A 17,709-nucleotide genomic window follows, 5' to 3' on the forward strand; every position below is an offset into this window, starting at 1 on the left:
TAACCTTACCAGTTATACTCGAATCTGATTGATATACAACCAAATACCAACAAGATACACCCAAATACTAATCAAATACATCCAAATACCAGCCACATACACCTTTATTATCTTTTGAATTACATAAAAATATGAGTTCAAAATGATATTTAAGTCAACCAAACATGCATCAATGACACTACAAATACCAATACACTCTAATAGATGTCACATACACCTTTATGAGTTTAAAATGATATTTAAGTCAACCAAACATGCATAAAATGATACTAGAAGCACCATTGACACTTGAATTCGATTGATATACACCCAAATTTTAGCCATATACACTCATATATGAGTTTACTTGAGATACAGTCGAAAATTTATATTTATACAAAATCACTTCCAAACATGTAAACATTCACAAAAACAGATAAAAAATTACGTTAAACCATTCACAAAAGAGTATGTAAAACAGTTTAAACAACAACCAACAATCATCACCAACTTGAACAGTTTGACAAGTATAGTAATATCTACTTTAAATCAAGAACACATAATGAATCTACTTAATAACTGCAAAATGTGATGATATAGTGTTTCGTGCTCGAAATCAGAAAGAGAAAAGTGAAAAACCTCCAAAATTAGTGAAACAGTACCTTAAATAATCTTTTTTTGTGTTTTTTGATGAAATTTTGAAGTTTTTTGTTGATTTCCTCTAGTGTTGGTGACTATTTTCACAGTTTCTTGAGAGATTTCGGACATGATTTGAATCTCGATGGTTATGGTTTTGATCAAAGAAGAAGGAGAAGCGTCTTTCATAATGGTGAGTGAGAACGCGTTTTGCAAACGGTTGAGTGACGCGCATGTTATAACGCTCGAGTAGGTGAGAATAGGTATTTTTTATACTTGATCCAATTTGTAAGACTTGTAAACCAAAAAGACTTGTATATATAACAAACCTCTTAAAAAAATAAACAAAATACTACACTGTATGTAAAAACATAGATGTAATATAGCGTGTACCACGTGTCATGGATTACAAACGTACACCAGCAGAATGTGACCAGTGATGACGTAGTCCACGATGCACCATAAATACCATGGTTCATGGAAAAAATCTCTGCAATGTACTATTAATTTTGGAAAAAATGAATAGATTAGAATAGAAAATCCCAGAGCGTAGTGAAGAAGGAAATCATGGCGTCTCTGGCTCAGCAGCTGAGCGCCCTCAGATGGTCTCCACTGCCGTCCACGTCTTCGTCAAGACCAACCACCACCCACAACCGCCGCACCCGCACGCTCCTTCCGGTGGTGTGTTCGGTGGCCTTATCGAATGCGCAAAACCGAGAGAGAGTGAAGCTCAAAGAGCTCTTCGAGCAAGCCTATGAGAGGTGCCGCACTGCTCCCATGGAAGGTGTTTCCTTCACCGTTGATCAGTTCACTGAAGCTCTTGAAAAGTATGATTTTGATTCCGAGGTTGGCACCAAGGTCAGTTTGCTTCGCTTCCGGGTTTTTTTTTAACTGCAATGGAGTTTGTTCTGTCACTGGTTGCATAAAGTTTTGAACTTGATAAATGGAGTTTGTGGTTTCGGTGGAAGATGACTTTGAATTGGGTTTGTTAAAATGGTGTGTATTGATGAGTAATGAGAATCTTTAGTTAATGTGTCTGTCGTAATTGATGGTTGGTTGTGTATGAAGAAAAACAAAAAGAGTTCATTGGATCCAGAGCCAACATCTTTTGCAAATATAGTTGTTTTAATTAAGGTAGGTTGAATTTCGTCCTAGGTGGTTTGGATTTGTTGAGAGAAGATCAGAGCATCTGCTTAGGTGTGTGAATCGGATAGAAGATAGACAAGTGGTGAAAGATAGGTAGAGGAAGACCCAAAAAATCATACACAAGGTGTAAAGGACCTCACTGTAAACACGATATATGAATAATATGATAGGGTACAGTTGATCCTAGCCAATTCCAACCAGTGGGATAAGGTTTTGTTATTGTTGTTGCAATTGTTTGATTAAGATGGTCTGTTTTTCACATAAGGTTTTATGATAGTTTGATACTTTGATTCATTTAGTGGAAAAAGAGTTTTGTGTTGTGTTGTTTTGTTCCTTGAGCTAATAAGTTGGTTAATGGTGGTGGGTTTTTGTTCTTAGATTAAGGGCACAGTATTTGCTGTAGATGCAAGTGGAGCTTATGTTGACGTTACTGCAAAATCGACTGCATATTTGCCGCTGCAAGAGGCATGCATCCACCGAATTAAGCATGTGCAAGCAGCAGGCATAGTTCCTGGCTTGAGAGAGGAGTTTGTAGTCATTGGGGAAAATGAAGTTGATGATGGCCTGATCTTGAGTTTAAAGGCTATTCAGTTCGACCTTGCATGGGAACGCTGTAGGCAACTTCAAGCAGAAGATGCAGTTGTCAAGGGTAAGGTGGGTGAAGTGAAACCAAGAAACTCAATTTCAGTCAATGTTCAGTTCAAGTATTGTTTCTGCCGTCATGAGTTGTTTAATTTTCTCTATGTTTACATTAACTGGTTGCATACACTTTGTCTTGCAGATTGTCAATGGAAACAAGGGTGGATTGGTGGCTGAGGTGGAAGGCCTTAAGGGATTTGTTCCATTCTCACAGATTTCATCGGTTAGCTCTTGACGTACTTTTTGACATTAGTAGCATTGCGCTGATTTTGACCGCACTAATAGTCAATACTCAATGTAGGCCATTTAAGAAAAGTTGAGGCTTTTTTAACCATCATCAAACTGGGATGCTTCATACCAAAGAATGAAAATATGAAATTATTGATGCAGCATAAGTGTCGCATAAGAATATGATGCAATCTCCCTCTATTGTTGTCAATGTTGAAATAAAGTAATTCAATTTTAGTAAACCCCACTTGTATTCCTCAACGAGTTCCCATAGATTATTATGTTTAACTAAGAAGTTTCTTTGAATGTTCATTTCCATATTTCATTGCTTAGCCTTCTGTTTACTTTTCTTATTAGAAATTATCTGGAGAAGAGCTACTTGAGAAGGAACTCCCTCTAAAGTTCGTGGAGGTGGATGAGGAACAGTCCAGACTTATCCTCAGTCACCGTAAAGCCGCCGCTGACAGCCAGGGACAGCTGGGAATTGGATCAGTAGTAACTGGCACTGTTCAAAGCCTAAAGCCATATGGTGCCTTCGTTGACATTGGTGGAATCAGTGGTCTCCTTCATGTCAGTCAGATCAGTCATGATCGTATAACTGATATTGCAACTGTTCTTCAACCTGGTGATATTCTGAAGGTATTCCTATGATATTGTTAGTTTGTTATATTTTAGACATTTCCTTACAATTGCAGTTGTCTTGTAGATGAAAATTCTCACCTGTTCTTTGTTAGGTGATGATACTAAGTCATGATCGGGAGAGAGGCCGAGTAAGCCTTTCCACAAAGAAGTTGGAACCCACACCTGGTGATATGATTCGCAATCCAAAGCTTGTCTTTGAGAAGGTATAACTCAGAAAGGATGTCACATGTTTTGCTTATTTCAACTTCCTTGTTTTTTCTGCCACCTTTTTTGACATCCTTGAAGAAGCCAAAACCTTGATAAATCATATATACTTCATCACTTTCCATCAGCATTTTAAATTTTCGATGAGAATGATCACATTTTTACTCTGATTCTGTTCTTATAGGCGGAAGAGATGGCTCAGACATTCAGACAGAGAATAGCCCAAGCAGAAGCCATGGCTCGAGCTGATATGCTTCGGTTCCAGCCAGAGGTATCTAGCTATTGATTATTTATTTGTTCAAAATTCTATGTGCATTTGCATGTCAAAGGCATTCTTACTTTCAGTTATTACATTTCATCTTTGGGTTGAATATCTTTTTTGATACCTTTATGACATCCTTGCGCAATTTGATGATGAATATATAAAAATTATATGAATTGCAGAGTGAATTAACTCTTAGCAATGAAGGGATTTTAGGACCACTTTCTTCAGAGTTGCCTGCAGAGGGAGTGGATTTCAATGAGGTACCCCCAGCTGAAAAAGATTCATGATTCAGAATTTTGAGGGTCCTATGTTGCACCTAGCTCTAGATTTTTGCTTGTAACTCGAACAAAATTGCTGTATAACAATAAGCTTATTGTTTTGTTTTGTTTGGATAAGTTAATTTTTTCCTGCTGCTTAGAGAATACATTTCTTTCGAGTCAACAATCCCTCCTCTCCTACAAATTTCAGTTCTGTTGTGTGTTGTATTTAGCCAGATGAACTAAAATATTGATTTTCAAGAAAGGAAAGCTTTCTTGTTACGGAAACAAAGGAGCAATACAATATTAGTTTTTTGGATGTAGCTAACAATACTTTTTAAGTTGTTAGATGCGAAGAGTATTCTATTGAAGAATTAAAAATTTCGAAGCTTTTAAAAGTATAATTTTGTATTAAGAATACAGAAAAGTTGGACATTTGGATAAGTAAATTTTAACTAATACTTTTAGAATGTGTTTTCAAAATAAGGAGCAAACCAATTATTTACTGGTCTGTGCTCAATGATTATATATCTTATTTGGAAAAAAAAAACCAAATATTCCTCTTTTTCCCAAAGAAAATAAAAAAAGACATTTATACTATCATTTTGTCTACATCCCATTAAACCACTTATTTTTTAAGAAGTATGGGAAAGGGATAACTGATATAGTTAGAAGCTTACTACAATTACTTTCACAGAATGGTTTTAGTATTTTATATGAATAACAGTTTACCAGTTGAATCTCTAGATTTGCATGAGAATTCACTCATAATAATTAATCACATATATAAACAATAAATAGAACAAATATTTTAACTAGGATTGTGGAGCCCTCCTTAGAGAGCTCCTCCAAAAATTGGCGTATGCCGCATTAAGTGGCGAACACACGGTATTCTTTAGTAAAAGGCGAAAGAATAGTTCGCTCTGTGCTCACCACACGGCTCCGTGAGTTTTGCCAAGGGGAAAGGCTCTCATTTTATAGGCGATGAACATTTTTCTCTCATCACTCTACCCGATGTGGGCTTTGGTTAATACTAACACTCTTCTAACTCCCTCAATCACAACCTTCTAGATGATACCTCTGCAGTTTCCTGGAGCCCCAATTTTTTCTTTTTACATTTGTAAAGTGATTAGTCTTATTCCACATATTTACAATCTCTATTCTTGAGTAAGAAAATTAAAATATGTGGGTTTACATCACCGTTTATATTTATGTTGTTGCCAATTACATGAACGGTTTCTTGTTCAAGGAACATTTTGGGATATATTTTACTGAATATTGATAAATCAAATGTGTTTTTCTACGGATAGGTTTGTCCTAACCACAGCTCTAATGTAGCTTCAGTCACAAAATCATAAAGAGTGATCGTGGATAAACGAGTGATCTTGAATGTTTGCTCAATGTATTAAGTGTATGTCTATATATGGAAGACTTAGAATGACGACGTTGCTACCATATTACATGTTCTACTGGGTGAGAATCAGCGACATGAATTTAAAATGAATGTCATTGTGTCATAAATCAAGTCTAAATTCAACTTATCTTATCCATTGACATAAATTTTGTTGAAAATAAGTATAGATATTAATAATTACACTAAATATAAGTTCAGGACAGGAATCCTTTATAGAGAAGAGATGTTCCTTTATTTATTTATTTATTGTTTAATGGGAGAATAAAAGCTGGAATAACTAACTAAATGATTGAAAGTTAGTACTTTGGTATAGTGTACTTTCTAATAGCCAAAAGCAAGAAAAGCTGAAAATATATGGGATACAAAATTTTCTTAGAATTCCACTTGCTACACAAGATCTACGTGGGAAAACTTTCTTTTTTACATTTGATCTTGGAAGATATACAACAAATGAACAAACTAACTTTTAAGCTCTAGAACAAAAGAAGGAAAAAGAGTACTTCTTTCCTTCATCTAGGTTATAATCCTATACAGGATTGGCTAACTTTCCTTCTTGCTGCTCTTCTTGCCTTTCTTTTGCTTCTGCTTCAACTGAGTTAGGCCTGCTGCCGATATCTTCACATTACCTATAAACGCGGCAACCAACTCGGGATCTGTACAGGCTTTCATCAACTCCTTCTCCCGGCTCGTAGCTTCGGACATGTGGCTGAACAGGTTCATTGCAGTTTTTGCAGCTATACAATAAAATGGAAAAATTATGGCACCATCATGAAATTATACATTCCTAGTTGATGATAACCACAAATTTAAAGCAGAATATATGGTAAATCGGTAACATGCAATTAAATAAAAATAAGTCATACCTTTTCCTTTCTTCAGGGATCCAGGAATTATCTTCACTCTATATTTGTAGGACTGAACTGCATTATAAGGACCACAGACAGGAACAGCGTATAAGAGAATGTCATTAGGGAGTGGATTCCCAGTCAAGTAATCCACATCATTTAGTTTTTCTTTCTCTTCTTCTCCTATTTCATTAATATCATCTTCTTCCATTGCCACCCTATCTGCTTGGGAAGGGTTACTAGCACGCTTATTAAGATTTTCTTCGGTTTCACCAATCGAATGACTATCCAGTTGCTCCTTACAATCCCGAGATAAGTGACCTGCCTTCTTACACTTGAAACATATCTTTGGAGCTTCTGAAGGACCTGCCACAATAGACATTTTAACACACTAGGAAACATAATATGGTATAATTGGCACAAAAATGTCTCTCTCAATTTTAAGTGAAGTTCATATCACAGTGATCAACTAATAGATACGAGGTGATTAGGCTTGATCTACAAAAAAGGGCAACGAATGAATGAACTAAGTTGTGCTCAGCTGGCATACAAACTTTCTTTTTTTTTTAATGTTCGTAAACACATTATAATTACTTTTTTTTGGTGTATGATAATGTACATATATTAACTATGACATACATAACTTAATTGGCAGAATTTATGAACCAAACAAATAAACCATTAAATGAGTCAAGCTTGGATATTCTTTAGCTCAATTTTTGCTGTTTGGCTCATGAACCAGACTAAACCGACTAAGGAGTTTAGAAAGCCAACTTGGCTCATTCAATTGAATGAGTTGAGCAATAAGTCAAGCAGTAAAGTTCATAAGCTTTATTTGGGCAAGATATAAAACCATTCATATACTTAACCCAATGACTTGAGCTTTTAGATTGTAAATATTATTAGAGCTTCTATGCCCAAATGGTTTATAATTTGATCTTTATTACCCTCATTCTAATAAAAAAAAGTTGAATTTTAGCATAAGTAACTAGACCCATATATGGTCTGCCTAATAACTTTTGGAAGAGATGGTTCACAAATAAAGAAAAGGCAAGTTTGAGCCAAACATAATGGTTTATACCAAATTCAAGCCAACTTGAAGATAGCCCAATTTTCATCAAACTGAATCTCTACTAAACTCATTTTCAGAATTACTGGTGATGAGATTGGGAAAGGCTTACCATTTCCAGGTTTTATCCCTTTGTCTGGTGCATCTTTTTCACTTGATGTCTCTTCCTTCTTGTTTGACTTTCCAGAGGACTACAAGTACACAACAAAGACCCAACTTCAGAGTGTAATGAGACTGTACCCCGGAAGATCATAATGCAAGAATTACTTGGAGGTAGCAAGTATCAGTGAGAATTTTCATAATAAGATTTCTTTAATACTTTTTCCTTTTCTGATTTATTTAGAGACTATTTTAGGGAGAGGCATAACATTAGTCAGATTTTACATACGTTGGCATTATGGGATGAATTTGCAGTCATATGGATAATTCAGTTTAGAATGAAAAAACACAGATAGAACATGCTAAGACACAAAAATATCGGCTTTTCCCATGTGGATAGGAGGAAAAAAGACGTGCAAGTTACTGAACTCACAGCTAATAACGCCATTCGGATGCTCCTTTCTTCCTCATCTTGATCAGCATACTTCTCCTTTATCTTCTTAAGTTTTCCTTTCTGACCACGGCTGATTTTTTGACTACCTGCCTTTGAATTTTGAACTTCTTTTGCAGGTAGATTAGCAGAAATATCAGTTGCTTTTGGGTCATCCTTTCCATGTCCAACATTTGCATCTGCCACACCATGTTTCTGTTCTTTTTTACTTTTTCTTCTCTCTGCTTTTGATATATAAGGCTTATCCCTTACTGAAGGTTTGCTCTCTTCCAAATGATGCTCACTGCCCAAATCAATATTAGGGTTCTCAACTCCATAGTTTTTACTTGATTTAGCAACAGATCCAAGTCCCAGAGCACGATCAAGAAGTTCCTCGAGTTGAGGATTAACAGATGCTAAGCCATTTCCGCTAGTATCAGATACTTTTCCCCCATCACCCGAAGCCATCTTACTTGTCTCTTTTGGAGGCAAATAACTTGAAACTGTTGTTTCAGCGTTGATAGTAGCCGAACCTGTCTGAGATGTGTCTGCAGTAAAGCTTTCGTGTAAGGGCTTCTGTGAATCTGCAGTCAAACTACCATTGCTTTCTAAGTCTGCAGCAGATTTTGTATCACTAACATCCTTCTCAGACTCTGAATCAGATTGATCTTCAATTGGACCAGTTTCTTCATTATCATCTACTGCTTCCTCTTCTCCTCTTACTCTCCTTTCATTTATATGTGATCCCAAAGAACTCTCATCCAAACGAAATAGCAGTCCAAAACCCATGATAAGAGGGTGTGGTGGAAGAAAATTTTTCTTTCCCCGGATCATGAAACTTCCAACTGTCAGATATTCCCCTGTAGGAGCAGTTTTACTAACCTGATGTGGATAAACCCACCACGCACTAGTAACAATTTTTGAATCCCATGCCTGGCTATGGCATACCTACATTTCAAAATGATAGGCATGGGTTAATGGCTAGCATTTAATTCCGGTCATGAAAATGAAACAAAATAAAGTAAATCTAAATGAAGCATGGGATGAGAAGATGTTTAACATACTGTAAAACATCCTGCTTGGTTTAGTGTAAGAGGTGGAACTGGTTGATCAGGCTTGTGATTCTTGATAACTGTACTGGAAGCACCATGGAGATCGGCATGCACATAGCTATTGGATATATCAAATCAACAAAATAAGAGAGAATCAGACATCAAATTATACTTCAGAATAAAACACTTTGGTATGTTTCAGAGTATCATAAAATCAATATTTACTTCTAAACCATGATTACAGTTGTTTCAGGCGCATCAAACTGCTACTTGGATTAAACATTTTGCTTTATTGACCGAAATGAAACAGTACAAGTAATTTAAATTGCACAATAATGAGAAAAGAAGTTGACTCCAGAGGAAACCACAATAACCAAACATAATTGAGGTGAAATATCTTAGACACCAAAATTTCAAGTCCTGACCCCATACTCTCTTTTTTTGTTATTAAGATTGCCAAAAAATAAAAAGAGCACAACTAGCAAGATGACCCCATTAACTTTAAGATATACTCAAGTTTTCTTGATATGAAGAATGTGAGTTTAAAATCTTATTATTAATCATCACACAATAACTTTTATATGTCAATGTTTTAAACTTCAAAATTTAGTTAAGAGCCATGGTAGTGTAATACATCATTAGATACTTACAGATCTCCTTTTGACATATATCGCTTCACTATCATCTCATTTTGTTGGGCATCACGTCCACTAATAATCAAATAGTTCTCACTGCTAATGAACCAATTAAATTTCTCAAACCAGTGAACTTTTCGCATATGTGAAATTGTGGCAACACTTTTTTCCTGAAAATAAAATTGTTAAACAAATGAGCAAATTACATAAGTAGTCTTTTATTTTAAGATTAAAAAGAATAGATGAAAAGTTGCAAAAGCAGTCATATATAAAATGATGATCAAGAAAAGAAAAAAGAAAAAGACTATTAGCTTGGTTGTGATGCAGTTCTACATATTGCTCATTCAGCGATAATATGGCTATCTTTATCTAAATATTTATTTTATTTATTTTTGGGTTAGACAAAGAAACTAAAGACTGCTGAGGCACCCTCCAAAACAATAAAAGGTCAGCAAAAAGGAAGATCCTAATATCATAGATATAGCAAAAGGATAATTTTATTCCATGATCATACCATGGATTCATTAGCAATAAATAAAAGCAATGGAGAATATTTATTAAGAAAATAAGTTCATCACATTATAGGAAGAAAAATTACCAGAGCAGAGGATAAGATCCTCCCTTTTTTTTAGAATTAAAAAAGCTTGCAAAGCGTCAGAAATTCCTAGTATTATGATCTGGTAACAGCATCTCTCTAATTGTAATCCAATAACTATTTAGCTATATATACAGTAGATTAAAGATATGCAAATCCAATTTATATCAACCTGATTAAGCTGTAGGCGAGTCTTTTTCTCTGCAGCTTTAAACGCCTTTTCATGTGCAGTTATAGTCTTTTCCTGTTTGCTCTCTTGCTTTTTCTTCAGTTCATACCACCTCCGAGCATTGGCATGAGCTGAGAGAGCTAAATCAACTTCAACCTTGAAAGCAAACATAATATGGTTACTAATGTCACATATTGAAAAGGGGGGAGGTGGGGTGGGGGAGATCACACATATTCTTGAGAAAGAAAATTCAACAAAACCAAATAGATGGTGAAACTGACAACAAAAACTAATGGACCTTAGTAAAAATCTGAGAGTAAAAATGACTTATTGGCTTAGACATGGTTTATGATTGAATGCGATAATCGTCTAATAATCGAATCCGTATAACAGATATCCCACATAGTGGGATACGACTTTGTTGTTGTTGTATAACAGACCTCAGCTAGTACATAACAAGATTGTTCTTGTTATTAGAAATGAATTTCTACTTCAACAAGAAGTGATAAATAAATAAGAACCTTATCTACAGGGAGTGTCTTCTCATCATCATCCATTTCATCAAGATTGTTTGCCAACAGTAAAGTCATGCAGTTCCTCTCAAGATGGAGCTTGTCAATGAGACTAGCAACAGGGTTTCCAGCTTTCTTTTCATCTTTCACCATACGTGAAAGGTCATCCCAGTTCATACCCTTTGCAAGAGCTACACGAACAGCTAATATAGCAGCATCCACATCTTCTAAGTTGTATTCTATCAATTCTGCCATTTTAACACAGTGATCAGCTTCTTTCCTCAATGTGTGCACTCGATTTTCCTACACAGAGAAATGATAGATATAATTGTTTTACATGTTAGCACCATCAATGAAATCAATAATACTTGAACAGCAAGTTTTTTCACTTTTTTTCTCAATTTCACATGAAAACTATGTCTGTTTATTAGATCTGAAAGAGACTTCAAATATTAGGACATAAACGTGTATTTAGTCTTATAAGAGGTTCTTCTTTTGGGTTAGAATCCAGTAACATGAGTGTGAGTCTGGCATGGGTACCAACCTGATCCTGGCGTATTTTATTCAGCTTCTGAGCAGCTGAGTTTTCTTTGGCTTTCTGCTGTTGTTCAGACCTTTGGCTCTCAATTTTGCTGTAGAACTCATCCAAGGAAGCATCAAATGTCTCAAATTTTGTGTAATCCCTTGACTTAAACTGGTTCAGTAAGATTGGGCAGAACTCGTCATAAATCTGCATCAACATATACAGAATACCACAAAATCATTTGAGTATGCATTTTTGTCCCTAATTCTCTCCCATACTCACTATGCCCCTATAATTATAGAGAAACAGAATAAAACCTGGCTAACACTTCCTGTTTGAGAGGAAGAATCCTTTCCCAAATTTTGTTTCTGCATCAAAATGTATCCTTCAGGAACTATTTCACCAGAAATAACATCCAGCATCCAATCTTCAAACTTTGCAACAGCTTGGACCAAAGCCTGAACAGTAGCATCATCCCATGTTTTATCTTTGGGAGCTTTTGTATTGGGGATTAGCCCAGCATCTAATATTATATGCTCAGAAAGGGCAGGTCCATAACCAAGTGCCTCCCCAAGGACACTTTTCAATGTGGCAGATGACTTCCCGCCTTTACGGAATCCATGCTTTTCTTTTCCTGTATTAGCAATATCAGCTTCATTTCCATTGGCCTTAACAGCCTCATCATTGTCATCTTCCTTAGAGGTCATTAGCGCTGTCTGCAACTTTTGGGCAGTAGTTCGCTCAAATACTCGACAGCTTTCTATGGGATAACGATGACGTGACATGATTGCAAGCCCCTTATCATCATCCCTGTTATTGATGAATTGCCATCATTCCAAATACTAGACATTTAAGAATTCCAATAGAAATTCTAAACGAGCACTAATAGTATAACTTAGTCAAAGCAATTGCATTATGATACCCAAGTAAAGTTATGTAATTAGTCCCATTTTCAAAGGACTACCATAAGTCCATAACATTCAGAATAAGGCACAAGAAAATTGACAATCCTACATATGTGCTATGTAAGAAATCAACATCTTATCACAGTATCCTTATCCTCCACAGCTATTCTAATTTGCTCTCTCAAGTCTTGACATATTCTTCTTTTATCACAAACTCCTACCACTGTTAAGCTGGTAAAAAGAATATAAAGTACAAGCATTCGGATTTTCATCTGTTTTGTCTATTAATAATTAATGTCTCACTGTTCTTACTATACATATCAAGAGGAAGGAACGATTTGATATTAGGGACAAGCACAAGAATTAACCTATGAGATCGCAGGAGAGTCAGGACAGTAAAGTTAGCATCTGTAAGGAGGATGTTCCCCTGGGCATAGAGTTCCAATATAACATAGTTTGCATTCTCCCCCAATCCAAATTGAAAGAGAATAATCTGACACAGTTTAAAGGAAACAAAAATCAAAACATAAAATAAATTTCTACAAATTAATAGGAGAACAAAAAAGATAGGGGTAATACCCTATCATAGCCAAGCTGCCTAACATCTTCAAGCCTCCTAGTCCGAATATGCTTCCTCAATTTGAGAGTAAAACCAGAAGGAGTATTGCTCTTATCACTATAATAATCATGATCAAACAACCAATTAAATTAAGATCACTGAATGCTCTATTATTAAAATTGAAACTATAATAAACAAATTAGAATGTAATGATGCGAAGATTGAAGGATTACCGCATGTACACAGTGGTGTGCAATCTGACGCCACTTTCCATGAGAAGGAGGACCTTTTCGCTTTCGCCGGATTCCGAAACTCCGCTACTGTTCATCAGCTTGAAGACATACGTCTGCATAATAAGATTGAGATCAAAATCAAAATAAAAATAATTAGTACGGATTTAATTTTGATTGAAGATTAACAAAAAAAAAGAATATGAGAATAGAGAAGTGTTTTTCTTACCTTGGGAGTGAGGTCGTAGACATTGGAGCAACGCATTCCGATCAAGCGACGAAGGCACTTAACCTCCGCCGCCACGTCAGCAGTGTTCATCCGCACCTTCACCATGTTTGTGTTGTGTGGGTTTAGGGTTCGGTGGATGAGAGAAAGAGGTTAGTGTGTTGAAGTTGAAGAAATGACCGGAATGCAGTGCTGTCTATAGAGTTGAGGAAGAAGAACGAAGAAGGAAGTAAATACGTCGTCGTTGTTTTGTAACAGAGTAACCAATCAAAATGGTACCAAAACACCATCCCTAAGTTTTAATAAATTAGATATCAAAAATATATTCTGAAAATATATTTTAGAGATAAAATTTTAATGTAAATTTTTATGATTATTATTAGAAAAATAAATATTTTTTATTTTTAAAATTTAATAATTTTATGTCAAGAGATTTTTTTTAAAAAAATTAGTGTGAATAACTATATTTTTTTGAAAAATAAAAAATTAAAGATAAAATTTTGTTTCGAATTTTTTTTATGTATTTTCTAAATATTTATTCAAATGTTGTCACAAAAATTCGGATAGAATGGATAAGCCATTTACTAAATTTAAAAGTCTTTTAAATAATTCAGAAACTGTTTTATCGATCGAATTCCACTAAGGAGCCAACGGAGTATTTGTACTATGAGTACAATCGACTATTTATTTGACCTAATATAAGTTAAAAAATGAACATCCAGAATAAAATACTACTAATTTCTCAAACACAATACACTCATATTATCCAGAATAACCATCCGTGTACCAAAAATAATAAATATCTGATATCCTACTTAATCGAACATTCCTAAACCCCCATTGTACACATTATACAGATATTCCATTGGTTCCTATACTTCCTCTTATCGATAACATATTTCAAAAACTTTTTTGTTAATATTTCAAGTTCTGAATTGATAATAGTTAACCCTTTTTAATATGAAAAAATATAAAGAACTAACAACTAATGGTAAAGCCAACTGCATCTACTAAAAAATGTCCAAATAAAAAAAATAACATCCAAAAAATAACCTAATTTCACTCACATCCCAATCCGAGTTAAAAAAACCCACACAAATTCTTGTCCCTCTCTTCCTCCCCTTGTCGTAACCGACAGCTGCACACCGCTCCTCTCTCCTATTGTCTAGCATATCCCTCTGCGAAAGCCACACGTCGTGTCCCTTTGTTCATCAGGCGCACGTCGTGTGTAACACCCTAATTAGCCTAAACTTTACCTCGCGTCGTAAAGTAAAGGTTAATCAAATGTTACAACAATTCTAAACTCATATATATAATATATAGAAAGAATTAGTATAATCTAAAAGCCCGATGAAAGATATAATTCAAAAACAGGATTTAAAAAGCGCAAACGTACTAAGGAAGCTTCTAACTTAAAACACAAGACACATATAATATATATCAAAATATAATAATATAATATCATAAGAATCTAGCCACGGCTCGTGGAGTTTAAGCCGACTAGCCATATACAGACATACATGAAACCAAACAGTAAAAACAGCTTATACAAGTTTTTGTTCTCTCAATACAAGCCTCTAGGCAAAAGCATAATACAAAAGTGAGAGATATCTACAAAATAAATCAAAAGAACTCCAAAAAGTAATAGGATCCTCCGCTTCTGTCACCATCCAAACAACTCACTGAGGTGGGTTGTGACCTGCATATGAAAAACACAACAGAAATATGGTATGAGAACCGGAGGTTCTCAATATGGTAACAGTGCCCAGTGATGTAGGATATAAGACCCTGGGACGCCAAAGGCAATCCTAGACTTTATATCCATCACAAGATTTAACTTAAGGCATAACTAAAACAATAAAGCATATATATATAGTTCTTAACAGAGATAAACAAGGTGCTCTGTCTTAAGGGATTTCTATTCTAACCAAACACCGTTGTCCCACAGTTTTCACCAACCTATCTTCCATGCGATCCCATCGCCACCACCTTCCGAACCTCCTCAATCCTAGTAGAAATCACAGTTATATATACAATGCAAGTAAGTCACAAGTAGAAGCATATAAGGCAAGTAATTAGACATGTTATACAAATAGGCATACAATAAAAAGTCGGCAAAACAAACAAACATATAGAAAATACACATGATGAATGCCTGTCCTATTGGCTGTAATATCACATTGTCGGTTTAACTGTCAACCCGACACATCTCCATGGAAATGTCGCCCTTCGGAATCATCATTGGGAACCCCCGAGATATAGTGCTCGGATCACTATCCAGGGTTTTGCACATGCACGCTCTATTGATCCGAAGGGATGCAAGCAGGATATTCTTGCCACGGACCTCACATCTCAACGCAAGCGGGACGAACCACTGCCCTACACTGCCACCGCTACCGCAATAGGCGAGATCCAACCGCCGTCTCTGCCAGGCGTATAGTGTCTCATAATCTCAATATAAAATAGTTGTTCAGTGGTTTTTCAGAAAAACATTTTCAACACATCAATGAATCATCATTGCACATTCGAGTCCTCGACTCATCTCAACCAATGTCCAATAAACATTTCCATTCCAAGTCCTCGACTCAGCTCAACTACTGTTAATTCACATTTCAGTTCTGAACTCAACAGTTCATTAGTTCTCATCTCATATACCAATCCTTCTTTACATGCCATCAAACCCATCCTCAGCACATCAGAAACCTAAGCCTCCATTTTCTAATTTTTTGGAATAATATCAACTAAAACCCTTAGGTTATTTCCTATATCCTCATACTCAAAATTAAGCCCAAAAGTCTTAAAATGATGTTATAGAAGCTTACATTCTTGTTGAGAGGGTGAAATAGTTGAAAACAAAGTTAAATTTAAGAAACAAGACGTGTGCGTACGCACAGGAATGTGTGCGCGCATGCCCTGGAGAAGTTTTAAAACGTGTGCATACGCATAGAGGTGTGCATACGCACAGGTATCAAAGTTTACAATGTCTGTTCACTCGCACAACTTGTGCTAGCGCCCTCAACAAACTGACCTTCCCAACGTGTGCGTGCGCACAGGGATGTGCGTACACACAGGTTGCAATTCCTCATTGGGTATGTGCGCGCACAAGCTGTGCTAGCGCTGTGAACAGATTGCCTGCCTCTGCGTTTGCGTACACACAGGTCTGTGCGTGCGGACAAGTTAAAATTTTCGCAGATGTGTGCGTGCGCACATACCAGAAATCATAAAATTCTGCAACTTTGCCGAATTTTAGATTTTTACACCAATCTTTGAATGATCATAACTTCCTCTACAAAAATCCAAATCTTACAAACTTTATATCGATTTGAAGAGTTTTAATAAGCTTTAATTTTATACAATTTTCAATGAATTTTAAAAACCGAGGCATAAATTATGATCAGACAAAGTTCACCAAAATTCCCTTTTTACCAAATTTTCACATGTACTCAAATTTACCAAATTTTCAAGCTACATCCAACTAGATCAATACCAAACTTCCATTTACAGCACAATTTACCCTCTTGGGTCACAATTTACCGTTCTCAACCATCAAACATCAAATATACGACTCTAAAATCAATCCTCCACCAACACCTTCACCAATCATCACTTTATCTCTATCAATTCTCATTATCAACCTCATTCATGCTTTATATCAATATCCAACAATATACAATCATTCAACATCATCAAGCATCATGTCTCAACATCATTATTTCTCAACATAACAATATCAATTCAACATATAACATCAACCAACCATCATCAACAACCACATAAATCCAAACCTATCCTATGGGTTACTAGCCTAAGTATCCATGAATATTATATACTACATAGAGAAAACCAAAATCATACCTTGGCCGATTCTCTATATGAACCGAAACTCCAAATTTAGCACAACCAAGCTCTCAACTACACTCCAAGCTTTCAATTCCACTTCAACAAGCACCAACAAGTTCCAATAGCACCCAAACTCACAATAATCAAGCTATATATGCAGAAATCATCACAAGTCAACCTAGGACTCAATTTAATCATAATCTCACAAGGGTTCAAAGCCTCTTACCTTGTCCAACAGTTTTGGTAGCCAAAATCCAATGCTAAGCAAGAATTAGAGTGAACCTAAACATCCAAAATCACAAAAACTCACTTAATCAAAAGTCCTAAAACTCAAAATTTTGAAAAGAAGAACTGAGAAGATTTTATGGTTACCTCTCCAGTTTCTTGTATGGGTCTTGTAGACCTCTTCACAAGGAACGCGTAGCCGCAAACGATGCGGCGATCGGAGCTCTATAGCTCAAGATATGAGCTTGAGAAGATGGAAGTGAATAGTGTTCATGGGGTTCTCTTCTCCTTCTTTTCTCACCTGGTGGTGTTATGTTTTCAGAGTGTTATGGCTGATTGGGTTCATTAATGGACCCTTTTATATGTTGGGCTTGGGCCTGATCCA

The 17,709-nt window shown here is 35.8% G+C and overlaps 2 protein-coding genes and 1 non-coding gene across 3 annotated transcripts; 1 reads left to right on the forward strand and 2 right to left on the reverse strand.

The window, feature by feature from the left end:
• The first annotated feature begins 1,106 nt into the window (after positions 1 to 1,106).
• On the forward strand, positions 1,107 to 4,288 carry LOC112796293 (small ribosomal subunit protein bS1c). The gene is made up of 7 exons (XM_025838674.3): positions 1,107 to 1,473; positions 2,140 to 2,415; positions 2,543 to 2,623; positions 2,986 to 3,267; positions 3,363 to 3,473; positions 3,659 to 3,745; positions 3,919 to 4,288. The coding sequence occupies exons 1-7, from the start codon at positions 1,183 to 1,185 to the stop codon at positions 4,024 to 4,026; spliced, it is 1,236 nt and encodes a 411-aa protein (XP_025694459.1). The 5' UTR covers positions 1,107 to 1,182; the 3' UTR covers positions 4,027 to 4,288.
• Positions 4,289 to 4,823: 535 nt separating this feature from the next.
• On the reverse strand, positions 4,824 to 4,938 carry LOC112798629 (U5 spliceosomal RNA). Its single transcript, XR_003200233.1, has one exon. It is a non-coding gene; the product is annotated as a U5 spliceosomal RNA (small nuclear RNA).
• Positions 4,939 to 5,713: 775 nt separating this feature from the next.
• On the reverse strand, positions 5,714 to 13,553 carry LOC112796294 (uncharacterized). Its single transcript, XM_025838675.3, has 14 exons — positions 13,263 to 13,553; positions 13,037 to 13,149; positions 12,824 to 12,920; positions 12,613 to 12,737; positions 11,657 to 12,149; positions 11,361 to 11,546; positions 10,826 to 11,119; positions 10,308 to 10,460; positions 9,556 to 9,710; positions 8,918 to 9,023; positions 7,857 to 8,801; positions 7,437 to 7,515; positions 6,274 to 6,621; positions 5,714 to 6,144 (listed from the first exon to the last, which is right to left on the reverse strand). Exons 1-14 carry the CDS (start codon positions 13,365 to 13,367, stop codon positions 5,951 to 5,953), a joined length of 3,393 nt encoding a protein of 1,130 aa, XP_025694460.1. The 5' UTR covers positions 13,368 to 13,553; the 3' UTR covers positions 5,714 to 5,950.
• Between the last annotated feature and the right edge of the window lie 4,156 nt (positions 13,554 to 17,709).

This window comes from Arachis hypogaea, chromosome 4, assembly GCF_003086295.3.
Source record: "Arachis hypogaea cultivar Tifrunner chromosome 4, arahy.Tifrunner.gnm2.J5K5, whole genome shotgun sequence".
NCBI classification, from domain to species: Eukaryota; Viridiplantae; Streptophyta; class Magnoliopsida; order Fabales; family Fabaceae; genus Arachis; species Arachis hypogaea.

What these genes read in the sequence shown, in the direction of transcription:
- LOC112796294 (XM_025838675.3), bottom strand. Translation starts at nt 13,367, where the DNA reads ATGGTGAAGGTGCGGATGAACACTGCTGACGTGGCGGCGGAGGTTAAG. An exon ending in GGCAGCTTGGCTATGATAGG is followed by an intron (nt 12,738 to 12,823) that starts GTATTACCCCTA and finishes AAACTGTGTCAG; the next exon opens with ATTATTCTCTTTCAATTTGG. An exon ending in AGACACTCCCTGTAGATAAG is followed by an intron (nt 10,461 to 10,825) that starts GTTCTTATTTAT and finishes TTTGCTTTCAAG; the next exon opens with GTTGAAGTTGATTTAGCTCT.
- LOC112796293 (XM_025838674.3), top strand. Translation starts at nt 1,183, where the DNA reads ATGGCGTCTCTGGCTCAGCAGCTGAGCGCCCTCAGATGGTCTCCACTG. An exon ending in ATTCCGAGGTTGGCACCAAG is followed by an intron (nt 1,474 to 2,139) that starts GTCAGTTTGCTT and finishes TTTTGTTCTTAG; the next exon opens with ATTAAGGGCACAGTATTTGC. An exon ending in CATTCTCACAGATTTCATCG is followed by an intron (nt 2,624 to 2,985) that starts GTTAGCTCTTGA and finishes TTTTCTTATTAG; the next exon opens with AAATTATCTGGAGAAGAGCT.